The sequence below is a fragment of the Elephantulus edwardii genome, unplaced genomic scaffold (assembly GCF_000299155.1).
Source record: "Elephantulus edwardii isolate Elephantulus edwardi_28Jun2011 unplaced genomic scaffold, EleEdw1.0 scaffold00096, whole genome shotgun sequence".
Taxonomy (NCBI): domain Eukaryota; kingdom Metazoa; phylum Chordata; class Mammalia; order Macroscelidea; family Macroscelididae; genus Elephantulus; species Elephantulus edwardii.
In genome coordinates, this window is record NW_006399846.1 from 12,508,974 (window position 1) to 12,531,691 (window position 22,718).

General features: G+C 38.8%; 1 protein-coding gene across 4 annotated transcripts in view; it reads left to right on the plus strand.

Annotated features, from left to right (window-relative positions):
• The first annotated feature begins 1,329 nt into the window (after positions 1 to 1,329).
• Positions 1,330 to 22,718, plus strand: part of BCL2L13 (BCL2-like 13 (apoptosis facilitator)) — a 107,398-nt gene continuing 86,009 nt past the window's right edge. The window contains exons 1-2 of one of the 4 annotated variants that reach the window (XM_006891338.1): positions 1,330 to 1,476; positions 17,012 to 17,182. Coding sequence is in view for 3 of the 4 variants with exons in the window: in XM_006891336.1 (XP_006891398.1) it covers positions 17,062 to 17,182 (121 nt within the window). In the remaining variant the exon portion in view is untranslated. Of the gene's footprint in view, positions 1,477 to 17,011; positions 17,183 to 22,718 lie in introns of those variants that run through there. The other 3 variants (XM_006891336.1, XM_006891339.1, XM_006891337.1) reach the window with 3 other exon arrangements.

Below are 22,718 nucleotides of genomic sequence, written 5' to 3' on the forward strand. Positions count from 1 at the left end.
GCCTTCTATCATTTCAGATTTTTAGTTCTTTTAAAGTCATTTTATTGAAGTACCTATCATTTCTTATAATTCATGAATAATTCAGTTAGCCAATCATCATTAAAGTAAATCTTAGAACATTTTTATCAACCCCAAAAGAAACCTTGTACCCTTTTGGTACATCCTAAGATTTTCATCACCTCTCAATTCTTACTCCTTATCTTCAATTCTTTATCACCGTCAAGGATTTCGCGTTAAGTCACTGTGAATCGAGTAAATAAATGACTAATCGCAGTTTATTCTGGGTACTGTGATCACAGGATTCCACTGCAATCTTAACTTCCTTTATTCTGTTATGTGCTGTCGAGTCGTCTGCGACTCATAGCGACCCTATGTACAACAGCCCTAAATCCTGCTGTATCCTGTGCCAATTTTACTGTCTCTGACACACCTAACCCCATTACCCCAGTCACTGAATCAATCCATCTCATCGAGTGTCTTCCTCTCTTGAGCTGTTCCTCCACCTTCTCAAGGATGACGTCTCTTTCCAAGGACTGATTCTTCCTTGCAACAAGTCCAAAGTATGTCAGACGAAGCTTCACAATCCTTGTCTCCAAGGAGCAGCCTGGTCTCATCCTCTCTAGGACGAACCTGTTTGTTCTCCTAGCAGTTCATGGTGTTTTCAGTACTCTTCTCCAGCACCACAACTCAAAGGTATCATCAATTCTCCTTCTATCATCATTAATCATTATCCAGCTTTCTGATCCTCTACACTCTCTTAAAATTATTAAAGGTTTTCTGTCTCCATATAGCGTCTCTGCTCAAGATGTCCCCTTGGACTAGAAAGCTTTCTACCCTACCCTTCATCATCTCCCTAGAAATTCTCTCCAGTCCTCAAGGTCTATCTTCTCTGACACGTAGGTGCAAATGCCACAGCACTGACACTTAAATAATGTGCCTGCTTGCACACACTCAAAGCTCAAAATATATTTGTCGAAGCGAACATATTCTGGATATGGAGGATATGCAGCAACGCTTCTTTCCACAGAAACACTTGCCTTCCTCTGTACACAGCCGTTCACTCCCCGTTATCGCCCCCCTCTTTCTCCACCAAGCCCTCTAGGACCGGAAATGACTTAGGCAGAGCGCGCCTCCGAAACCCCCGGAATCATAGATTTGAGCGACTCCTAAGAGCGGGCTAGAAGGAGCAGGCTCTTCCGGGTCACGTCTGCGCGAAGAAACCTCCAGATCTCAGTTGTCCGAGCTTCCATTTGGGAGGACGGGCCCGCCCCCTTCCCGCGCTCCTCGGCGTCCCGGCCCGCCCTGACGTTGCGTGACGGAAGCAGGCTGGGGGTGACCTCACCCTCAATCATGGCGGCGGCAGTAGATTAGGGCCGTGGGTCGAAGCAGGCACAGCTGCTCGGGGACCCTGTCGGAAGCAACTGCCGCCGCCGCCGCTGCCTCTTCCATCTCATCTGGGGCAGGGGCCAGGGCCAGGTGAGGGGAGTGGAGTTCCGGGCACGCAGAGCTGGGTGAGGAGGTGCTTTCACCTCCATAGGACAGTGTCCAGATACTGTGCCGACCCCACCGCCTCCGCAGTGGTCCCAGCGACGCGTGAGTGAATGAAAGAGAGTGAGTGAAAGAGTGTGTGTCTATGCAGATGCCCCTTTGCCTGGCGAAGCCAAGGGATCCATTCCATTGTAACTGGACTTGTCCAGCGTGGTCTCCCCGAGGAGGCATGTTAAGCCGAGCAGGCTGCCTGAAGCACAGGAATTTAGTCCTTTCTGTATGCCGCGGCTCTTCTCCACAAGTATCTTCTTCACGTGGAAAATCCGCTTCAGTTTTTAGGACTAGGCTGGGCAACATGAACTCCTCTTGGTCTTCGCAAAGGTTTTCTCGAGACTGACTTGGAATGATCAAAGATCCCTTGTCATTCGTTCATTCTCACAGTGTTTCAGAAATCCTGGACTTTTTATTTTAAATCCACTGCTATTTTGACACCATTTTTTCCATAAATAACCTGCCCCCTCACCCTCAGACTGTACGGGTCACACCAACCCGTCGTTTCCTCTCTGCATTCCAGCGAGCAGATGGAGATCCCAAGTTTCTTTCCTTCCTAAGGAAAGTATGAGAGAACTCTTGGACTTGGTGAATTGAGGCTCTAACCTAGTTTTGACAGTCAGGTGGACTTGGGTAGTTTACTCACATGTTCTTGACTGATAGTAGTAACTTTGCCTTGCTCTTAACCACTCCCCGCACAAGTGTTTGTTTATCCTTAGTTGCTGTCTGTCTCTATTTGGAAGTTTTGAACTGAACTGACAGTTCCTTTCCCCTCGCCCATTTTTTAGCTTTATGTTGCGAAGCGAGACCAAACAAATCTTTGCGAAATTGTCAGTAATATTTCCCCTGGAGATTTTGGAACAAACCCGGGTGCTGATCTCTGCCCTAACTTGTAGAATGACCTTGGATGAGTTGCCACACCCTTCTGGTGCCTTCCCCCCCCCCTTTAAAAAAAAACACCAACCAAAACCCAAAACACCTTCCAGAAAATTGGGCAAGTGTTGTGTAAGTGAGCTGCTTAGCCTTCTTGTATACAATTGGACATTTGTACTTGTACATTTATATCCTGCAGACTGAAACTATTTGTCATTATGAAATACTCTTAATTTGATTGTAGACAGTTAAGTGATTTGAAAATCCCCTTTCTTCTGAATGGGCAGATCTGAATTGGGTCTTTTAAATTCTTTTTTTTGAAGAACTCATTTACCTTAGTTGGTTTGTGCCAGCAAGGGTTGAGTTCAACCAATTTTGTAAAGAAAAATGTGATCACTGACTCATTCGCTAATAAATATGCATTAAATACCTTACACAGTAGGTTTTAAGGACAGGTTATTTGCAGCAGTAATACACATTATGAAAACCATTTTTTTTCTTAAGAAATATTTTAGACATATGAAACAGAATTTTAAAATAGTCTCTTAGTATCCACCATTCTTCTTTTTATCATTGTTTTTCAAACATCATTTTGATTCAAAGAAATGGCTACCAGAAGTTCTTGTTTAATGTATTCAAATTACCATGTTGAGGGAGACCTGTTTTCAGAGTAGTTGATTTTTTTTTTTTAGTAGTTGATTTTTTAACAGCTTCCTTGAGACAAAAATTAGCATGTAGCTGGTTTTGTTAGCAGCTTCGTTGAGACAAAAATTAACTTATGATAAAATCCACCACTTGTATAATACAGTGATTTTTATGCTATTCACAGTTGTAAAACTATTTTCATTATCCCAAAAACAATGACCATACCTATTAATAGATATTCCTTATGTAAAGACCCCACTTTGCCCCCACTATCCTATGCAACCTCTAATTTTTGCTTCTATGGATAGATATACCTGTTCTAGACTTTTCACAAAAATGAGGACCGTACAGTAATTGGTTTTTTGTGACTGATTTCTTTCACTTAAAATTTTTTTCAGAGTTTATTCATTTAGCAGCACATATCAGCATTTCATTCTTTTATATGTGCAAATAATCTATTATATTCTTTAGTATTAATTGATTTAGGTAATTTTTACTTTTGGCTCTTAAGAAAATATGTTATGAATATTTGTATATAACTTCTTGTGTAGATATGTGTGTTCATTTCTCTTCAGTATCTATGTACCTATGCAGGAAAAGTGTTAACTAGATTTTATGTCTTATTTTGATTTTATATTTTTAATGATTTTTATGTTTATGCGGGTTTTTATCTCACAAGCTTTATACTCAAAAGTGGGAAGCCTAATTAGCCTAGTGTGAGAGTCAGATTTTGTGTATTTGTGAGAAGAAGTAAGAATGAGGCATTCTTTTCAGCCTGTGTTGCCTGGAAATATCAACTACTGGGTGAAGATTTTTTTTTTTAATTTTTTTTTTTTTGTGTGTGTGCATGTACCGTCAAATCAAATCTGACTGGTACAGGAGGATATTGCGCCTCCTTCTCCGGCAGAGCATCTGGTGGATTCGAACCGTGCTCCTCTGGGATTGCAGTGCAGCTTCTTGCCACTAGGCCACCAGAGCTCCCCTAGGGTGAAGATATTTTTGAGGCAACTGTTACTCAAGTAGACATGCATATTCAGTTGGAAGTAGGAGTCTATGAGCAGTACTGAGTGTGGCCTGAGTTTCTGAAGTGATGCTTTCTCAGTTCACTTCTCACCTAGTTAGGATGTATTTTAACTTTATCATACTTATTAGGATCATTTAATGTCATTTTTTTGAAAAATATCCCCAACATTTTATGTTGTATGCCTTCAAGGAACTAAATAAACTGTGGGTTAGAAAATAGTTACTGGATTTCATGTTATCTGTGAACTGAAAAACACCTTCCTGCTCAAACTGCCAGAGAGCCTTGAGACTAGAGATTTGGAAACCAAGAAACTTTTTCAGTGTTTAAAATTCCTGAGTTTTAATTTTTTTATTGAACTGGCTGTGGATTTTAGATTTTTTTTTTTTTACCTCTATAAAGGAGGATCATGAATTTGTTCAACTTTGTTACTGAAGTATTTAACACTCTGGTACAATTTTATTTTAGTCAACATATGTAGTTAAAAAACAAAGAATGTCCCAAAATATAGTTAAAACTAATTAAAAATCAGATTGTAATGCATTTTGTTTATTCTGTAGGGTTAAGTAATAAAATGTAAATGTGATACTCTAAATTAGCACATCTCAAAGGATTACTAAGAATTTCTGTTTTTTAACAAGCACCAGAATGATTTTAATAGGACACGTTTATGGTTAGGGGGAAAAAGCAAAAAATAGTACAGAAAGTTCTGATTTTGTTGCAGATTTGCTATTTGCTCTTCCTAGGAATGTATAGGATGTTTTAGTGGCCTTATTGTTAGAAGCTGCACTGTAATCCCAAAGACACAAGTTCAAATCCACCAACTACAGATGGGAACTCTTTTCTCATATGATTTACTGTCTCTAAAACCCCAATAGAATGTCAGCTATGGGTTAATTCCAACTTAACAACATACAACAGCAGCAGCAGCAAGAATTTATAGTAGATGCACACCCATGTTCATGGCAATATTATTTACAATAGCAAAAAGCCACGTATCCATCAACAAATGAATGGATAAACAAACTATGGTACAGTCACATGATGGAGTACTATGCAGTGTTAAAAAACAGAAATCAAGAAACATTGAAGAAAAAATTAGAATATATATTACTGTAGAATATACAGTAGAACTCACTAGTCACTGCATATCTTCTAGCTATAATTTATAGATGAAGTGTATTTAACATCTGTAGTACAATCAGTGCTAGTTTCCTGAAATTTGCTCTGGTATAATTGAAAGGAGCTTTGGTGACACAGTGGGTAAGTACTTGGCTGCTAACTGAAAGGTTAAGAGTTCAAACCTACCAGCTATTCTCTAGAAGCATATGAAACTGCTTCTGTGAAAATTATAGCCTGGGGAGCCCTGTTGAGTGACTCTACTCTGTCCTGTATGATCAATATGGTTTGGAAATGATGACAGTGGCATTGTGGTGTTTTGGATTTTTTAAAATTTGTAATTGAAATTTGTTCTAAAAAACTCATATATTATAGGATTGTGGATATTGCATTTATTTTGACTGTGGGTTTGTGTTTTATTTCTTAAATTTATATTGAAATTTGGGCTAAAAAAGCAAGCCAATTATTATTGAAGAATTATAGTGTTTTATTTGTACTAGCTGTAGAGCTACCACCAAATCAGTATATAAATGTGGGATTAAGTTACCCTAAGCTCGCTCAGAGTGTCCATCTGGCTCACAACTACTTGAACAAACAAAATCTATGGGAGGGAAAGAAACAGATGGATCACACAAATATATTCAGTAGTTTGTATTGTGCAAAAGATAAGACCTTTTATATTTTAAATGATTCAGATGTTTACTTTGTTTTTATGCCAAGAGTACTAGTATTTAATTTTAACTGTCAAAGTTTCTATTAAGTAAAATTTCAAGAGTAAAAGTATCTGAGTCCTTTTTATTTGTTAAAAAGAGGCTTGAAGTACCTATCTCTTTTGGTTCATTTTGGTGAGTGGGAACCCACCATAATGGACCTTCCAGCATGTTTTTAGAGGTTGTAAATATCACATTAAGAGATTGTCCATTTTTCTCTCATAAAGCAGCTGGATTTGAATTGCCTAGTAGGTAAAGAATTGTGCTGCCAAGTTAAAGATGTGGTTCAACTCCACCAGCTGCTCCGTAGGATAAAAATGGTCATTGTACTCCCATACAATTTACAATCATGGAAAACCCACTGGATGGTTAGCTTTGAATTAGTTTCAACTCAATGGCACATAACAAGAAGCTTAAGTAAGAAACATGTTCCATTTGTGTTGGTGAGGCAATAGTGGAGTTACGTTGTTATATACTGTTGAGCTAAAACTGACTCATAGCTGACCCTGAGGCAGGTTTTCAGAAGCAATATAATTGCATGGGAGGAGATCGCCCATCTTTCTTGCATGGCGCAGCTTGTGGCTTTGAGTCACGTTCCTTTGGGTTGACAGTATAGCTCCTTACCACTAGGCCATCAGAGCTCCCTTATTAGTGGAGTAGATCTGAACATTCTGTTTCCTGGAAAGTTCTCAGTGTTAGTTTAGATCACATTTACTTTCTATCTAAATAAATTATTTTCTTATTTCTTTTTCCTGCCTCAGAATGGACAGGTTTGCTTGTTTCAGTTCTCAGTGTATTTATTCAGTGTTAGGAAAACTATCAACCTATGTTATGGAAACCATTTTGTTTTCCTGCCTTTGCTTCCCATTATTAATAGTGTTAGTATTTCATCACCAAATATCTCTTGCCTAGTGCATTTCCTAGGCATTCTATCTGTATTTCATTGACTATGCAAAGGCATTTTACTGTGTGGATCACAATAAATTATGGCTAACCTTGAGAAGAATGGGAATCCCAGAAGACTTGATTGTGCTCATGCAAAACCTACGCTTGGACCGGAAGGTAGTTGTCAGAACAGAGTAAGGAAACACTGCATGGTTCAAAATCAGGAAAGTAGTATGTCAGGGATTTGTCCTTTCTCCATACCTTTTCAATCTATATGCAGAATAAATCATTTGGGAGGCTGGACTTTATGAGGAGGAATGTGGCATCAGGATTGGTGGAAGACTCATCAACAAACTGCATTACTCAGATACACAGCTTGCTTTCCACAGCTGAGGAGGAAACTTTCATCAGGAAAAAAGATTCTCATCCCTGGGCATTTAGCAGCAGCATAATAGATGGCGAAAAGATTGAGGTTAACAGTTTCAGCTTGCGTGCCTCCACGATCGACACTGTTGGTACCAGCAGTAAGGAAATCAGAAGAGGAATTGCTTTGGGGAAGTCTGTCATTAGGGAATTCTGCAGAGTGCTAAAGGGCACTGAGGTCAGTCTAGAGACTAAGGGCATCCCGATCGAGGTCATGATCTTTGCAATTATTTGCTATGCATCAGAGAGTTGAACAAAAGCAGGAGAATCAATGCCTTTGAGTTGTGGTGCTGGAAAAGAGTATTGAATGTACCATGGACTGCCAGGAGAACAAACTCTGTTTTGGAGAGGGTGAAACCAAGTTTCTTCTTGGAGGCAAGGACTTCTCACATAGTTTGGGTACATGGAGAAGAGAGACCAGTCCTTAGATAAGGGCATCATGCTTGGAAGGATGGAGGGACAGCGCAGGAGAGGAAGACCCTGGATCAGATGGATAGACGTAGTAACTGCAGTCATCAGAGGAGGTGTGTTGGAGTCAGTGAGACTGGCTCAGGATAAGGCAGGGTTCAGAGCTATTGTATATAGGGCCGTTATGAGTCATGGTCGACTCAGTGGCATGTAACTGCAACAACAGTGCGTGTCCTAGCATGCAGTACATCTGTGTTGAATGAATGTAGTTAAGGACTAAGACTTAAGAAAGGAAGAAGATGTACCCAGCCAAGTGATTGTGTTGTTAACTAGCAGTTTGATTTTGAGCAAGTGAATTCTTTATTCTGATTTCTCTGACACTGCACTCACTCTTGTTAAGATTAAGTTCTAAAGACCAGATTGTTACACAAAAATCATTATTATGATAAAGTGGAGGAGAGACTATAGCTACACAAGGTATAGAACTACTATCACTACAAAATGTATAAACTACTGAATTATAGCCTAATCAAGTTACCTATAGTGTTAACCATACAGCCAGTATTGCTCTTTGTCATTTGTCACTTGCAGATGTACATCATCAATGCATAAAATAGTCAAACAGTACATTTTTTAAATTATAAATATGAAACATCAGATATTGAGGTAGAGAATAAGAAAATATTTTACCATTTCTTCTAACATAGAGGATTACTATGACATAGTAAAGTGCTTTGAAATAGAAGTCATGCAGATGTCATATTTGATCATATGTGTTTGTTAGAAGTGCAAGAGACCCTTGTTCAGCATGTTAATTAGACACTGCAAATTGTTATAGACGAGAATGTTAAACTGTCTCTTCCTAGAATTCCCTTAGAGTACTTGGCTGTCTCCCAGAGCTTTAGTGTTTACATCTGGCATGTTCTCAATACCTTTGTTATTGTTGTTATGTGCCTGCCATTGAGTTGACTTCATTTCATAACAACCTTATGAAGAGCAGAGCAGAATCTTGTCCTATTGTTCACCACCCTCACAATCTCTGCAGTGTTCTAGCTGATCATTGTTCTAGTCATGATGTCACTTTATCTCCAGTCCTTTCTTTTACTGTTTCTACTTTTCCCAGCATGATGTCTTTTTGCAGGGACTAGCCCCTCCTAAAAACATGTAAGATGAAGTTTCACCATCCTTGCCCTTAAGAAGCATCCTGGTTATACTTCTTCCAGTACAGATTTGTTTGTTCTTTTGCCAGTACATAGTATAGTCAGTACTCTTCTCTAATACCACACTTCAAAGGCATACTCATTCTTCAGTCTTCCATATTAATTATCCACCTTTTAGTTGCATACATAGTAATTGAAAATACCATGGCTTGGATCAGGCTGCAGATTTTCCTAGTGTAACATGTCTACTGATACATTGCCTGCTGTTACCATAGATGCTGATTATGGATCCAAGTGAAATGAAATCATTAACAACAATCTTTTCTCCATCTATTAAGATGCTCCCCATGGTTCAGTGGTGAGTAGTTTTATTTTCTTGGTGTCGAGATGTAATCCACCTTGAAGGTCTTTGATCTTCTGCAGCATGCAGTTCAAGTCCTCCTCTCTTTCAGCAAGGAAGGTTGTGCATAATACAGGATGTTGATGAGACTTTCTTTGATCCCGATTCTACATTCCTTTTTTGTAGAGTCCAGCTTCTTAAATTATTTCCTCAGTATACATACTATGTACATGTGGAGAAAGGATGCAACTCTGATGCACACCTTTCACAGTTTTAAACTATGCAGTGTACCTTCTTCTGTTCAAGCACCTGCTTCTTGGTGTAGGAATATTGTTATTAGGTGCCATCAATTTGAATCTAACTCATAGTGGCACTGTGATCAACAGATCTGAACCCTGTCCTGTCCTGTACCATCCTCACAGTCTGACACACTTGAGCGCAGTGCTGCAGTCACTGTGTCAATCCACCTGGTTGAGGGTCTTCCTCTCACTGCCTCTCTATCTTTCCAAGTATGATGTCCCTCTTTAATGAATACCTGCTCCTAGCAACATGCCCAAAGTTTGTGAGACAAAAAGCCTTATCATCTTTGCCTCCAAAGAGCACCCTGGCTACACCTTCTGCGAAACATACTTATTTGTTCTTTTGGCAGCACTCTTTCCCAACATCAGAGTTCAAAGGGATCAGTTTTTCTTCTATCATCCTTATTCACTGTCCAGCTCTCAGGAGCATAACATGTGATTGAAAAGACCATGGTCTGAATTAGGCGTACCTTATTCCTCAAATGAACATCATTGCTCCTCAGTAATTTGAAGAGGCCTCTGACTGCACACTTTGTCAGTGCAGTACATCTCTTGATTTCTGGTACCAAGTGTATTGTGGATCCCAGTATGATAAAGTTATTGACAGTTCCAACTTTTCTCCATTTATCATGATGTTGCCTATTGCCAGTGATGAGAATTTTTGTTTTCTTGACATTGAGATTTAATCCATATTAAAGGCTGTAGTCTTTGATCTTCTACAGCAAACACTTCAAGCCTTCCTTACTTTCAAAAAAGCAAGGTTGTATCATCATAATGAAGGTTATTGGTGAATCTTACTCTAATCTTAATGCCACATTCTTCTTCATACCAGATAATTTGGTCTAGGTATAGATGAACACAATTACGTTTTCTGGGATTCTCATTATTTTCAGTGTTAGCCATAATCTCTTATAATCCACACACTCAAATGCCTTTGCCTATTCAATAAAACACAAAAACATCTCTCTGGTATTCTTTGTTTTCTGCCACAATCTATCTGGCATCAGCAGTTATATCCTCTTTCACAGCTTTTTTTGACTCCAGCTTGAATTTCTGGATAAATTCCCTGTTGATAAATTGTTTCAGATGTTTTAAAATAATTTTCAGCAAGATCTTATTTACATGTGATATTAATGATATTTTTTAATAATTTATACTGTCTATTGGATCTCCTTTTTTTCTGGAATGAGCACATTTATAGATCTCTTCCAGTTAACTGACCAGGAAACTTTCATCTAAATTTGGCCTCATAGACTAGTGGGCACATCCAGGCCTGCACTGTTTGTTGAAACATGTCAATTAGCATTCCATCAGTTCCTCCTGGGCCTTATTTTTTGTGCCAGTTCCTTCAGTGCAATTTGTGCTTCTTTCCTCTTTACCACTGAGTTCTGATCATTTGTTACTTTCTGAAATATTTCAGTGTTGACTAGTACTTTTTGGTGCAGTGACTCTCTGCATTTCTTCCATATTCATTTGATCCTTCCTGCATCATTTAAGATTTTGCCATAGAATCTATCAGTATTGTAACTCAGGGTTTGCATTTATTTTTCACTTCTTTCAAACTGAGAAAATGCCAAGCATATTTTTCTGTGTTTGGGAGCCATGATTTATTATGCTTTAGTATAATATTTTTAAAGACAATGTAGAACATTAAAGAGAGACATAATACAAAAAAATTTGTTGCTGCAGCCTATGAGTTGAATACTACACTTTTAGGTTGTATATTTTTTAGATAGGAAGAGTAGCATAGTCCATATATAAGCCACTAGCATAAATGCTTATTATGACTATTAAGACATTTATTATTGTTGTTTTCTGTTGAGTTGGAATCAATTCATAGGTCCAGCAGGTTTTCAGAGGCTGTAACATTTTAGGAGGAAATGAGTCCATCTTTCTCCCAGAGAGCATCGGGTGAATTTGAACTAAATGCATTTGGGTTGGCAGTTCAGCTCCTTACCACTAGTCACCAGAAATGCAAAGGCATTTGACTGTGTGGATCACAACAAGTTGTGGTTAACCATGAGAAGGAAGAATGGGAATTTCAGAACACTTGACTATGCTCATGTGAAACCTATACTTGGACCAGGAGGCAGTCGTTAGAACAGAGCAAGGAAACACTGCATGCTTCAAAATTAGGAAAGGAGTGTGTCAGGGATTTGTCTTGTTTCCATACCTTTTTAATCTATATATGTGGAACAGATCATTTGGGAGGCTGGACTTTATCAGGAGGAATATGACGTGAGGATTGGAGAAAGACTCAACAACCTGCCTTATGCAGATGACACAACCTTACCTTGTGAAACTGAGAAGGACCTGAAGCATTTGCTGCAGAGGGTCAAGGACTAATCTGCAATATGGAATGATGCTCAGTATCAAGAAAATGAAGATTCTCACCACTGGGCCAACTGGCAGCATTATAATAGATGGAGAAGAGATTGAGATTGGTAACAAATTTCAGCTTGCTTGGTTCAGCAGCCAACATTCTTGGCACTAGCAGTCAGTAAATTAAAGGATGAATTGCACTGGGGAAAATCTGCTGTCAGGGATCTCTCCAGAGGGCTAAAGATCAATGATGTCAGTCCAGAGACCAAGATGTACCTGATCCAGGCCATGGTTTTCATAATTACCTGTTACATATGCATCAAAGAGCTGGGCAGTGACCAAAGAGGACAGAAGAATATTTGTCTTTGAGTTGTAGAAAACTCAAAGGAGTAAGACTTTGTTATAAAAGAGTATTTGGTGTGGAAGATGGAAGGTTATGAAATCTATCATTACACTTGCATCCATAATTCAGCAATAGAATACACAGACTATGACAAGCATTTGGCTAAGACACAATTTGAGAATTTGGCATCTGAGAAAATCAGTAACATTCTCTTCAGTAATGTGAATCCTTCATAATTTCAAGAAATTTAAATATGACAGGTTAGAGAACATGAATTTTTAAAATGTATTCAGAATATATTTTATTTCAGTTACTACACAAATACTACATTTTCTAAAGTTTAAATTATTACTGATTTAATCTATTTTCACCCTGTTTTGGGGTATTACTCTGTAATTTATTCCTTTCTGTATATTTATTTATAACTCTTTCTTGGTTCTTTTTATACTGTGCTTAAATTTCTCTCATTATATACAAAACCAAAGCTAAACAAATGAACTCTGTCAATCTTTTGCCTCTCTTGTTCTTTTCTTCCATTCTTTCTGCACTTCACTACTTCACTTTTCCTTTACTCTTCACTTCTTTGTCTCCTTATTCTTGTTCCTGTCAGTCAGCCAAAACTGATCTGTCGGAAATCACAGATAATGATTTACTACCTAAATCTAGCTTATTTTCAACTTTGATTCTGTTTTAAAACTAATGTATAGATACATAGATATAGATATTTACCATTTCAAAACTCCACACATGGTGCAAGGGAGCACTGATGGCCTAGTGGGTAAAGAGTTGCACTTTCAACCCCGAGGAAGGTTCAGATCCACCAGCTGCTCCTCAAGAAAATGATGGGCAGCCTCAGAACATGTGCAGGAGAGCCAGTTCTCACTGGACAGCACATGTGCATTTCAGTGACAGTCTCTTCTCTTCTTCCTTCATGTTATGCACCCATCACCCTTATTCATTCTTAGCTTTTGTCCACATCCTTCTTGTTGAGATGCCTCCTCTGGTGCTTGTATCTCCACTTTTTGCTGGTTTTCTTCATACCTCTCTTCATTGTTGCAATCCAGGCTGAGAAGCCTCCTTTTCTCATTTTCAATTTACCCTGTAAATGTTACTTGTTACTTTGAGTTCTAATCCGTTTTCTTTTTTCAAGTTACATTAATTTTCTTTTAGTTTATCTAATAAATCTCTATCCTGTCTTGGTAAATAAACATTTTACTGGCTTCTGTCTGATAAAGAGGTTTTTGTTTTGTGTCTCTAGTTGGAATCAACCCATAGCTAACCCTCCAGAGGGCTTGCAAAGGCAGTAAATTGCATAGGAGGAGATTGCCCATTTTTCTCCCCCAGAGCCACTGGTTGATTCAAAACACGTACCTTTTCATTGACACCACAGTCCCTTATTACTAAGCCACCAAAACTTCCTCAATAAGAGATGGGAAGAGTTACCCTCTACTGTCCTTCCACTAAGTGTCTTACAAACACTGCACTTTACTTTCTTTAGTTTATAATGTGGAAACAATACATTAGTTTTTTCTTTTCCAGGTATGAATTATTAAATATGCTTTTTCAAATGATTTTTTACCCCCTCCGGAAATCTTGATGATATTTCCTTCCCATTGAAAATCATTGTTTTTTCATCCATTCTACTCAGGTATTTTTATTGAATCTGTGTAGTATATTTACAATTTTTTTTAATTTCTAGTCTAGACTGGCAGTTTAAGAACTGTTTATAAGCTGTTTGTTCAGCTATGTTTTTGTCCGATCTCTACCTGGACAGTCTGTGTTGTTTTTATGTACTGTTGATTAAGTTTCTGCTTATAGTGATCCTATAGGACGAGTAGGGTTTCCAATACTTTCTTTAGGGGAACAGATTGCTGTGTCTGTCTCCTGCTGAGCAGATGGTAGGTTCAAAGTGGTAACCTTTCATCATGGAAGTGTTTTAACTAGTGTGCACAGGGCTTCTTGAATAGGACAAAGATACTTTAAAATAGCTAATGTTAGATAGATCTTGGCAGAAAGCAGAGAGTACGAGAGCAATGTCTATCTGTGCTTCATTGACTATGCAAAGGCTTTTGACTCTGTGGATCATAACAAGCTATGGCTGACTCTGAAAAGAATGGGAATCCCAGACAATTTGATTGTGCTAATGTGAAACCTTTACTTGGACCAAGAGGCTGTCATCAGAACAGAGCAAGGAGACACTACATGGTTGAAAATCAAGAAGGAGGTCTGTCAGGGATGTATTTAGTCTCCATACCTTTTCAATCTGTATGCAGGACAAATCATTTGAGGCACTAGGCTGTACGAGGAGGAATGTGTCTTCAGCATTGGTGGAAGAGTCATCAACAACCTGTGTTATGCAGATGACACAATCCTGCTTCCTGAAACTGAGGAGGATCTAGAGTGCTTGCTGCAGAAGGTCAAGGACTGCAGCCTTCAATATGGATTGAAGCTCAACATCAAGAAGACCAGTATTCACACCACTGGGCCAATTGGCAGCATCAGTATGGATGGTGAAGAGATTGAGATAGTTAATAGTTTTAGTTTGCTTGCCTCCAGTCAACACTCTTGGTACCAGCAGCCAGGAAATCAAGAGACAAATTGCATTGGGAAAAGTCAGCTGTGAGGGACCTTTCCAGAGCACTGAAGAGCAATGATGTCAAGCTGGAGACTAAGGTGTGCCTGATCAGGGCTATAGTCTTTGCAGTTATGTGCTATGCATCAGAGAGTTGGACAGTGATTAGGGATGATAGAAAGAGAATTGATGCCTTTGAGCTGTGGTGCTGGAGAAGAGTGTTGAATATACTGTGGACTGCTAAGAGAACAAACAGGTTTGTCCTGGAGAGGGTAAAGCCAGAATGCTTCTTGGAGTCAAGGATTCTGAAGCTTTGTCTGACATACTTTGGCATGTTGCAAGGAGGCACTGGTCCTTGGAGAAGGACATCGTGTTTGGGAGAGTGGAGGGACGGCGCAGGAGAGGAAGACCCTCAATGAGACGGATCAATTCTGTGATTGGGGTGGTGGGAATGAGTGTGTCAGAGGTGGAGAGGTAGGCACAGGATAGAGCAGCATTTAGAGCTCTTGAGCAAGCGACTGAATGGCAAATAACAACAACAACAACAACTTTAAAATGGATCATGTCCTCAAAGTAAATGTATCTTTTCCACAAACTACCTCTTCCTGTATTATGTTGTTTAAGAAATGGTAGTAAAGCCATTTTTTAAAAAAAAATTATTATTTAATCTTCCATTTATTTTCAATTCACACATATTCTGGTAGTGTAATGGTTAAGTGCTTGGCTGATAAACAAATTAAAGCCATATTTTTAAAACTTTTTTTTTAATTTTTTATTATTTTTGTGTGAGTGTACCGTCAAATCAGATCTGACTGGTACAGGAGGAAATTGTCCCTCCTTCCCCGGCAGAGCATCTGGTGGATTCGAACCGTGAGCCTCTGGGATTGTAGTTGCAGGTTCTTGCCACTAGGCCACCAGAGCTCCCCAAAGCCATTTTTAATAAGCCATTTAAATTAGTTTGGATTACTCTGTCATTGAGATAGTTAAGATCTTTCCATTTTCCTCTATAATACTTTTTCCCATGTGTCTTTCTAGTGTTTCAGGTTCTCATATTTCTCATCTAATTTTTTCCAGTATTTCCTTAACTCATTTTTATGCCACCAGTCTCTATTCTATCTCTCCTTCTGCTTCAGACTATACTTTGAATTCATTTACTATCAAATCTATAATTTGTTAAGGTGCCTCCCTTATTTAAAACCCTTCATTGATTCCTGAAGAAGCTTTGGTGACTAGTCCATAGTGAGTTATGCTGCTAACACAAAGGCTGTGCATCTCTGGTGCTTTGAATCTACGAGTGGCTTCTTGGGAAAGATGGGCAGTCTCCTCCTTTGGGATTTACAGCCTTGGAAACCCAATAGAGACTTGGTGTGAGTCAGAACCAACTCAGTGGCAATTGATTGAGTTCAATGACTCCTTGTGGAATTCTGCAGTAGTTTTAAATCTAGTTTCCATCATGTTTGAGAATTTGATACAAAAAATCAGGTGACTTTCCAGAAAAAATAGTCATGCATATAGAACTATACAATTTTAAGGGATTTATAAATACTTGTTAATAGATATAGTTAAAGTGATTTTTGACTTCTAGGTTAAAGCTTAAACTTCCTAGCATGCTGTACTGTATAAGACAGTAAATACTGCTATTGATTTTACTGAAACTCCCTTATAACTTAGGATCTAGTTATGCCTAACAGTTTGCTTCATGCTGTTTTAAAAGGTTTCTGTACTTGCTTCTAATCATCTTTATGTCTAACAGTCATATCTGCTCCATACTCAGTAGATTCAGTGTTCTAACATTGACCCAGGTTTTACTTCATAAAGCTTTTCCTATTTCCACTTCATTTTTTCTTTCACAGAGTGACGAGCCATAGAGATGTAATTACCACTCTCTGGCAATGGGTCTAGGTAAATTTTAGAAGTTTTATTACTAAAATAAAAGAGTATTTGTAGCGAGAGACTGGAGAAATGAGATTAGAGTTAAAGTGGTTTGTGCTTTCACCACATCAGGAGAACAGTCTAAAAAGAGACAGTTGTTGAGTGCTATAGACCAGATTCCAACTGTCAGTGACAGCATGTGACAGAGCAACACTGCTACAGAGGGTTTTCTTGGCTGTTATCTTGATGCAGCAGAACACCAGTTCTTCACTCTTAGAGCTCCTGGGGAACTTTCTTTTGCTATGAAATCTGAGAAGACTTTCAGTGACATGTAAGTCACAGAAAGTAATTTTTTATGGTGTGAAGAAAAATTGGAGAAACTTTTTTGTTGTTATTTAGTTGAATAAGCTTAATTATGCGAAAATACACTTGTAAATAATAAACTTGAAACTGAAGAAATACGTTATTTTATGTTTTTAGGTTTTACACATCTGTAATTAGACCTCCTTGGAGTTCTGCCAGCCAACTCAATGGCGTCCTCTACTGCTGTGCCTCTAGGATTTCACTATGAAACAAAGTATGTTGTTCTCAGCTACTTGGGACTCCCCTCTCAGGAGAAGCTGCAGGAGCAGCATCTTTCCTCACCCCAAGGTATTATGTTTAACTCATGGTGTTACTAGGAAGTAATAAGAGCTTTACATATAAAGTATATTTTCATTTCTATCTAAATGATTTGTATGTTGTGTTTTTAAACTCTGTCACTCTAAAAAGGCTTCTAAAAAATAACTATCTTTCCTGCTCTTTCTTTTTTAAATACTGGTTTATTTTCTATTTGTATTTAGTACTTGGAAGCAACTACTGTTAATGCATTCTAAAAGCATTAAAAGAGTTGGAATTGACTGGAGGACTGTGGGTTTGGTGTTTGTTGTAATGACTAATGAGGAGCCCTGGTGTAGTGCATTATATGTTTGGCTGCTAACTCAAAGGAGATACAGTTTTACATAATAACTAATGACATCGATCATCTTTTTATGTAGTACCTGACCATTTGTGTTTTTTGTTTTGTGAATGCCTATTCGAAGTTTTTTGCCCAATTTTTAATTGGGCTATTTGTCTTTTTGTTGTTAAATTGTATGAGCTTTTTATATCTTCTGAGTACTAAACTTCTATCAAATATAAATTTACTCACACTCACTGCTGTTGAGTCATAATCAACTCCTAGCCGACCCTCCAGTGGCTTTTCAGAAGCTATGGGAGTAGATTGTCCATCTTTTTTCCATGGTTGGTGGCTTTGAACTACTTGACTTGGAGCAGCAATTCTTTACCCAGAATACCACCAGAGCTTTCATATACTTATTTTTTGAATGTACTTACAACAGTATTTTTCCTCTAATTGTATATTGTCTATTTTGAACTCATTAATCTCTTTTGCCCAAAACTCTTTGCCTAAACATTTAAAATGTTTTATTGTTTTCCATTATTTGGTGTTATTACCTCTCTTTGGTCTGAAGTAATATTTTAAATATGTTGTTGTTATTATGTATCATAGAGTCAGAACCAACCCATAGCTGACCCTCCAGCAGGTTTACAGAGGCAATTAATTGCATGGGATGAAATTGCCCATCCTTCTCCCATGGAGTTGCTGATGGCCTCACATTGTGTGCCTTCGGGATTGTAGCACAGCTTCTTGCCACTAGGCCATCAGAGCGCCCTTTTATTTTAAATATACCTCTCTTATATTTGTCATGCCTTTGGTATGCATTGCATCTCAATAATCAAGAAAACAAAGATTCTTACTACTATACCAATAGGCATCGTCATGATGGATAGAGAGGAGATTGAAAGTGTCAACAGCTTAATCTTACTTGGATTCACAATTAACCCCCTTGATTCCAGGTTTCAGGCAATAAGGAGACTCAGTGCAGTTGGAAAATCTGCAGTTAAGGGCCTCTCCAAATAATTGAAGAGTAATGATGTTAGAGGACTAATGTGCATCTAATTCAGGCCATAGTCTTTTCAATCAATTGCTATGCATCTGAGGTCTGAACATTGAATAAAGATGACAGAAAAACAATTGACACCTTTGAGTTTGGTGTTGGAAAAGAGCATTGAATATCCCATGGACGGCCAAGAGAACGAACAGATATGTCTTCAAGAGGGTGCAGCCGGAGTGCTTGTTGGAGGCAAGAATAATGAGGCTTAGCCTCACATACTTTGGACATGTTGCTAGGAGGTGCTATTCCTTGGAGAACGACATGATGCTGGGAAGGGTAGAGGGTCGCTGAAAGAGAGGAAGACCCTAGACAAGATGGATTGACATGGTGACTGCTGCAGTGGACTCCTGTGTATCAGGAAGTGTGAGGATGGTGCAGGACAGGGTTCAGATCTTTTGTTCGTAGGGTCACTGTGAGTCATACTTGACTCGATGGCACTTAACAACAACAACAACATATTTGCCTGTAATTCATCATTTAAGCTGACCACACTCACTGCTCTTGAGTTATTTCTGACCTAACAACAACCCTACACAGTGTAGACCTGCCCTATAAGCTTATCAACTTTTTTTCATTAAAAAAACATTGTTATTATTATTATTAATTTCAGTGAACATCTACAGAGATTTTGGAATTCCATTCATTCATTGTTGCACTTTTCTCCCCACTCACCCCACCCCCACCCCACCCCCAGTTTGCTCCTGTCCTTGAAAAGCAAAATATGGAAGCAAATTGCCATTCTCATTTCTTCTGAGAAGTGGCTGGGGTGTTCGAGCCACTGACCTTTCAGTTAGCAGTCAGGCTTTTAACCATTACACCATTAGGAGTCTTATTACTAGAGCTTGTTTGTTGTTGTTAATGTGCCGTTGAGTCAACCATGACTCATAGAGACCCTAAGAACAGTGGCTCTGAACTTAGCCTGCCCTATTCTGATCCAGCTTCACCCTCTCTCACACATTTGACCCTGTTACCACAGTCAGTGTCAATCCATCCCATCCAGGGGCTTCCTATTCCACATTGACCACTCTTCCGTAGATAATGTTCTTCTCTGAGGACTAGTTCCTCCTGGTAACTTGCCCAGAGTATATGAGGCAGAGATTCAAAATCCTTGCTTTTAACAAGCAAATTGGTTTTACTCTTTCTAGGACAGACCTATTTGTTCTCTTGGAAGTCCATGGTATATGTTCAGTCTTCTTCTCTAGCACCACATTGATTGGTCTCCTGTCATCTTTATTCATTGTCCAGCTCTCAGATGCATAGGAAGCAATTTAGAAGACCATGGCTCATGGATCAGGTGCACTTTATTCTCTAGACTGACATCATTACTCCTTAGCACTCTGGAGAGGTCCCTGACAGCAGTCTTTCTTAAAGCAATGCATCTTTTGATATCCTGACTGCTGGTGCCAAGAGTGTTGATCCAAGCAAGGTGAAGTCATCAACAACCTCAGTCCTTTCTCCATCTGTCATGATACCTGCCTGTGGACTGGTGGTGAGGATCTTTGTTTTCTTGATGTTGAGATGCAGTCCATATTGAAGGCTGCAGTCTTTGACCTCCTGCAACAGATGCTTCAAGGGCTTACCCATAGCTAATTCTTCTTTCTTTACTGTACCCATGGGAAATATACATTTAGGAAAAGTCATGCACCTAATTCTAATAAAGCCAATGAAATGTGAGTGGAAATTTTGTCATTTATAGGCTATGACATCACAAACAGAGATTTTTGTACACCAGTGTTCATAGCAGCATATTTCACTCTCGCAAGAACATGGAAACAGCCCAAATGTCCAACCACAAATGAATGGATTGAGAAATTATGGTACATTCACCCAATGGAATACTATACAGCACGTAGGAGCAATAACTTTGTAAATTATTACCTAACTTGGGGGCAGGGGGACTAGAGAGCATTATGCTGAGTAAACTAACACAGTCCCACAAGGACAAATACTGTATAAGACTGTTATTAGAGAATGAGTATAAGGATCCAGGAGGGGTAAGGGAGACTGGAAGCAGAGGGATGTGGATGTACAGGGGTAAGAGGGGATTAATCATTGGGTTGTACAATTTGATGGGCAGGGGGACAAGGAAAATTGAAAGAATTTGTTCAGATTTGTATTAGAATTTTGTAAATAAACTGGTAAAGGAAAAAAAAATTAAAATAAAGAGGCACTGCTGGCCAAGATTCCCAAAGCAAAAAAAAAAGAAAAGAATCTGCATGCCTTTTTCATGCTTTTTCCTGTGCCTTGTGTTGTATGTTTAGACTGAGGGGCGGGGCACACAAGGTTGGTGTGGCAGGTGTGGTAGTTTATATGTTCCTAATCTAAGAACTGGACAATGAATAAGGATGACAGAAGAAAAGTTGATGCCTTTGAACTGTGATGTTGGAGAAGAGAGTATTGAATATCTCAGTGTACTGACCTGCAACTAGGTAATTGACACAGTGACTACAACAGTGGATTAGAGATTGTGAAGATGGCATAGGATAGGACAGGGTTCAGATCTGCTGTTATGAGTTATATTTGATGTGACAGCACCTAACAAAAAGTGTATAGTAATGATATGGTGAACTACTTATCAGACTGGATTTCTGAATTGATTATATGAAGCAGCCTTCCTTTCTTCTACCTCCCAGGTTAGATTCATAACATGAGGAAGGAATGTATGTTTAAGTTAAACAATGAAATGTTATTACTACAGCATACACTTAGAAAATAAAAAAGAAGCCCACTAACATCAAATTATCACACTACCACTACAGTCAAGAAAAGAAAAATTCTCACCTTTGGACTGATGGGCAACATCATGGTAGATGGAGGAAGATGGAAACTGTTAACCACTTCAACATACTTGAATCCACAATAAATACACTTAGTACCAGCAGGAAACATAATGCACTGGGAAAGTGTGCAGTCAGGAATCTCTCCAAATTATTGAGGGGCAATATGTCAGTTTGAGGACTAAGGTGTGCCTGATTCAGGCCATGATCTTTTCAGTCACTTGCTGTGTATTTGAGAGCTGAATGGTAAATAAAGATGTTGGAAGAAATATTGATGCCTTTGAACTGTGATATTGGAGAAGAGTATAGAGTGTCTCATGGACTGCCAAAAGAACAAATAGTCGTGGAGGAGGTGCATCCAGAGTGCTCCTTGGAGGCAAAGATGATCAATTTCTCACTTCACCAAAGAAAACTTTCAGATGGCCAACAAGCACATGAAGAAATGTTCAAAATCCCTAGCTCTAAGAGAGATGCAAATCAAAACAACTATGCAATATCATCTCACCCCAGTCAGAATAGCAAAATTTAACAGAACAGCAAGCAACAAATGCTGACGAGGTTGTGGAGAAACAGGAACCCTTATTCACTGTTGGTGGGAGTGTAAAATGGTATAACCACTGTGGAAGGCGGTATGGTGCTTTCTCAAAAAGTTGCAAATAGAGATATTATTTGACCCAGAAATTCCACTACAGGGAATATACTCCAGATGACCATAACCACCACCCAAGCAGATAGATGCACACCTGTGTTTATCGTGGCTTTGTTCACAATAGCAAGGAGTTGGAAACAACCTAACTGCCCATCAACAAACGAATGGATAGAGAAGCTGTGGTATATTCACACAATGAAATACTACACTGCATTGAAAAACAAGGAACTCATGCAATATTATTTAAAATGGGTGACCCTGGAGGACATTATGCTGAGTGAATTATCTCAGTCACAAAAGGACAAATACTGCTTAGTGCCACTGTTGTAAAACAGGACTGACATCGGTGTTGGGGTAGACTGAGAAAGATGGGATAAATAATGTATACTGCATTGAAACAGATGAGGGACAAAACTACTTAAAAGGGATATATGACTAGGTATTATTGTCATGACAGGAGTCCAGAATGAAGGCTGCATAGTGGAGTGGACTTGGGAGGAGGGATTGTATAACAATGAAAGAATTTTACTTTTCAAAGAGAAGAGTGAATGGGGGGGAGGGGTGAGCAGGGAGAAAAGTACAACAATGAATGAATGGAAATCCTCAGTCTCTGTAAACTTTCATTAAAATTAATAATAAAAATTATTTTAAAAAAAGATGAGGAGTCTCATATACTTTGGGCATGTTGCTAGGAGAAATTATTCCTTGTAAAGGGACATCATTCTTGGAAAAGTGAGTGTCAGCAAAGGAGAGGAAGAGCTTCAACT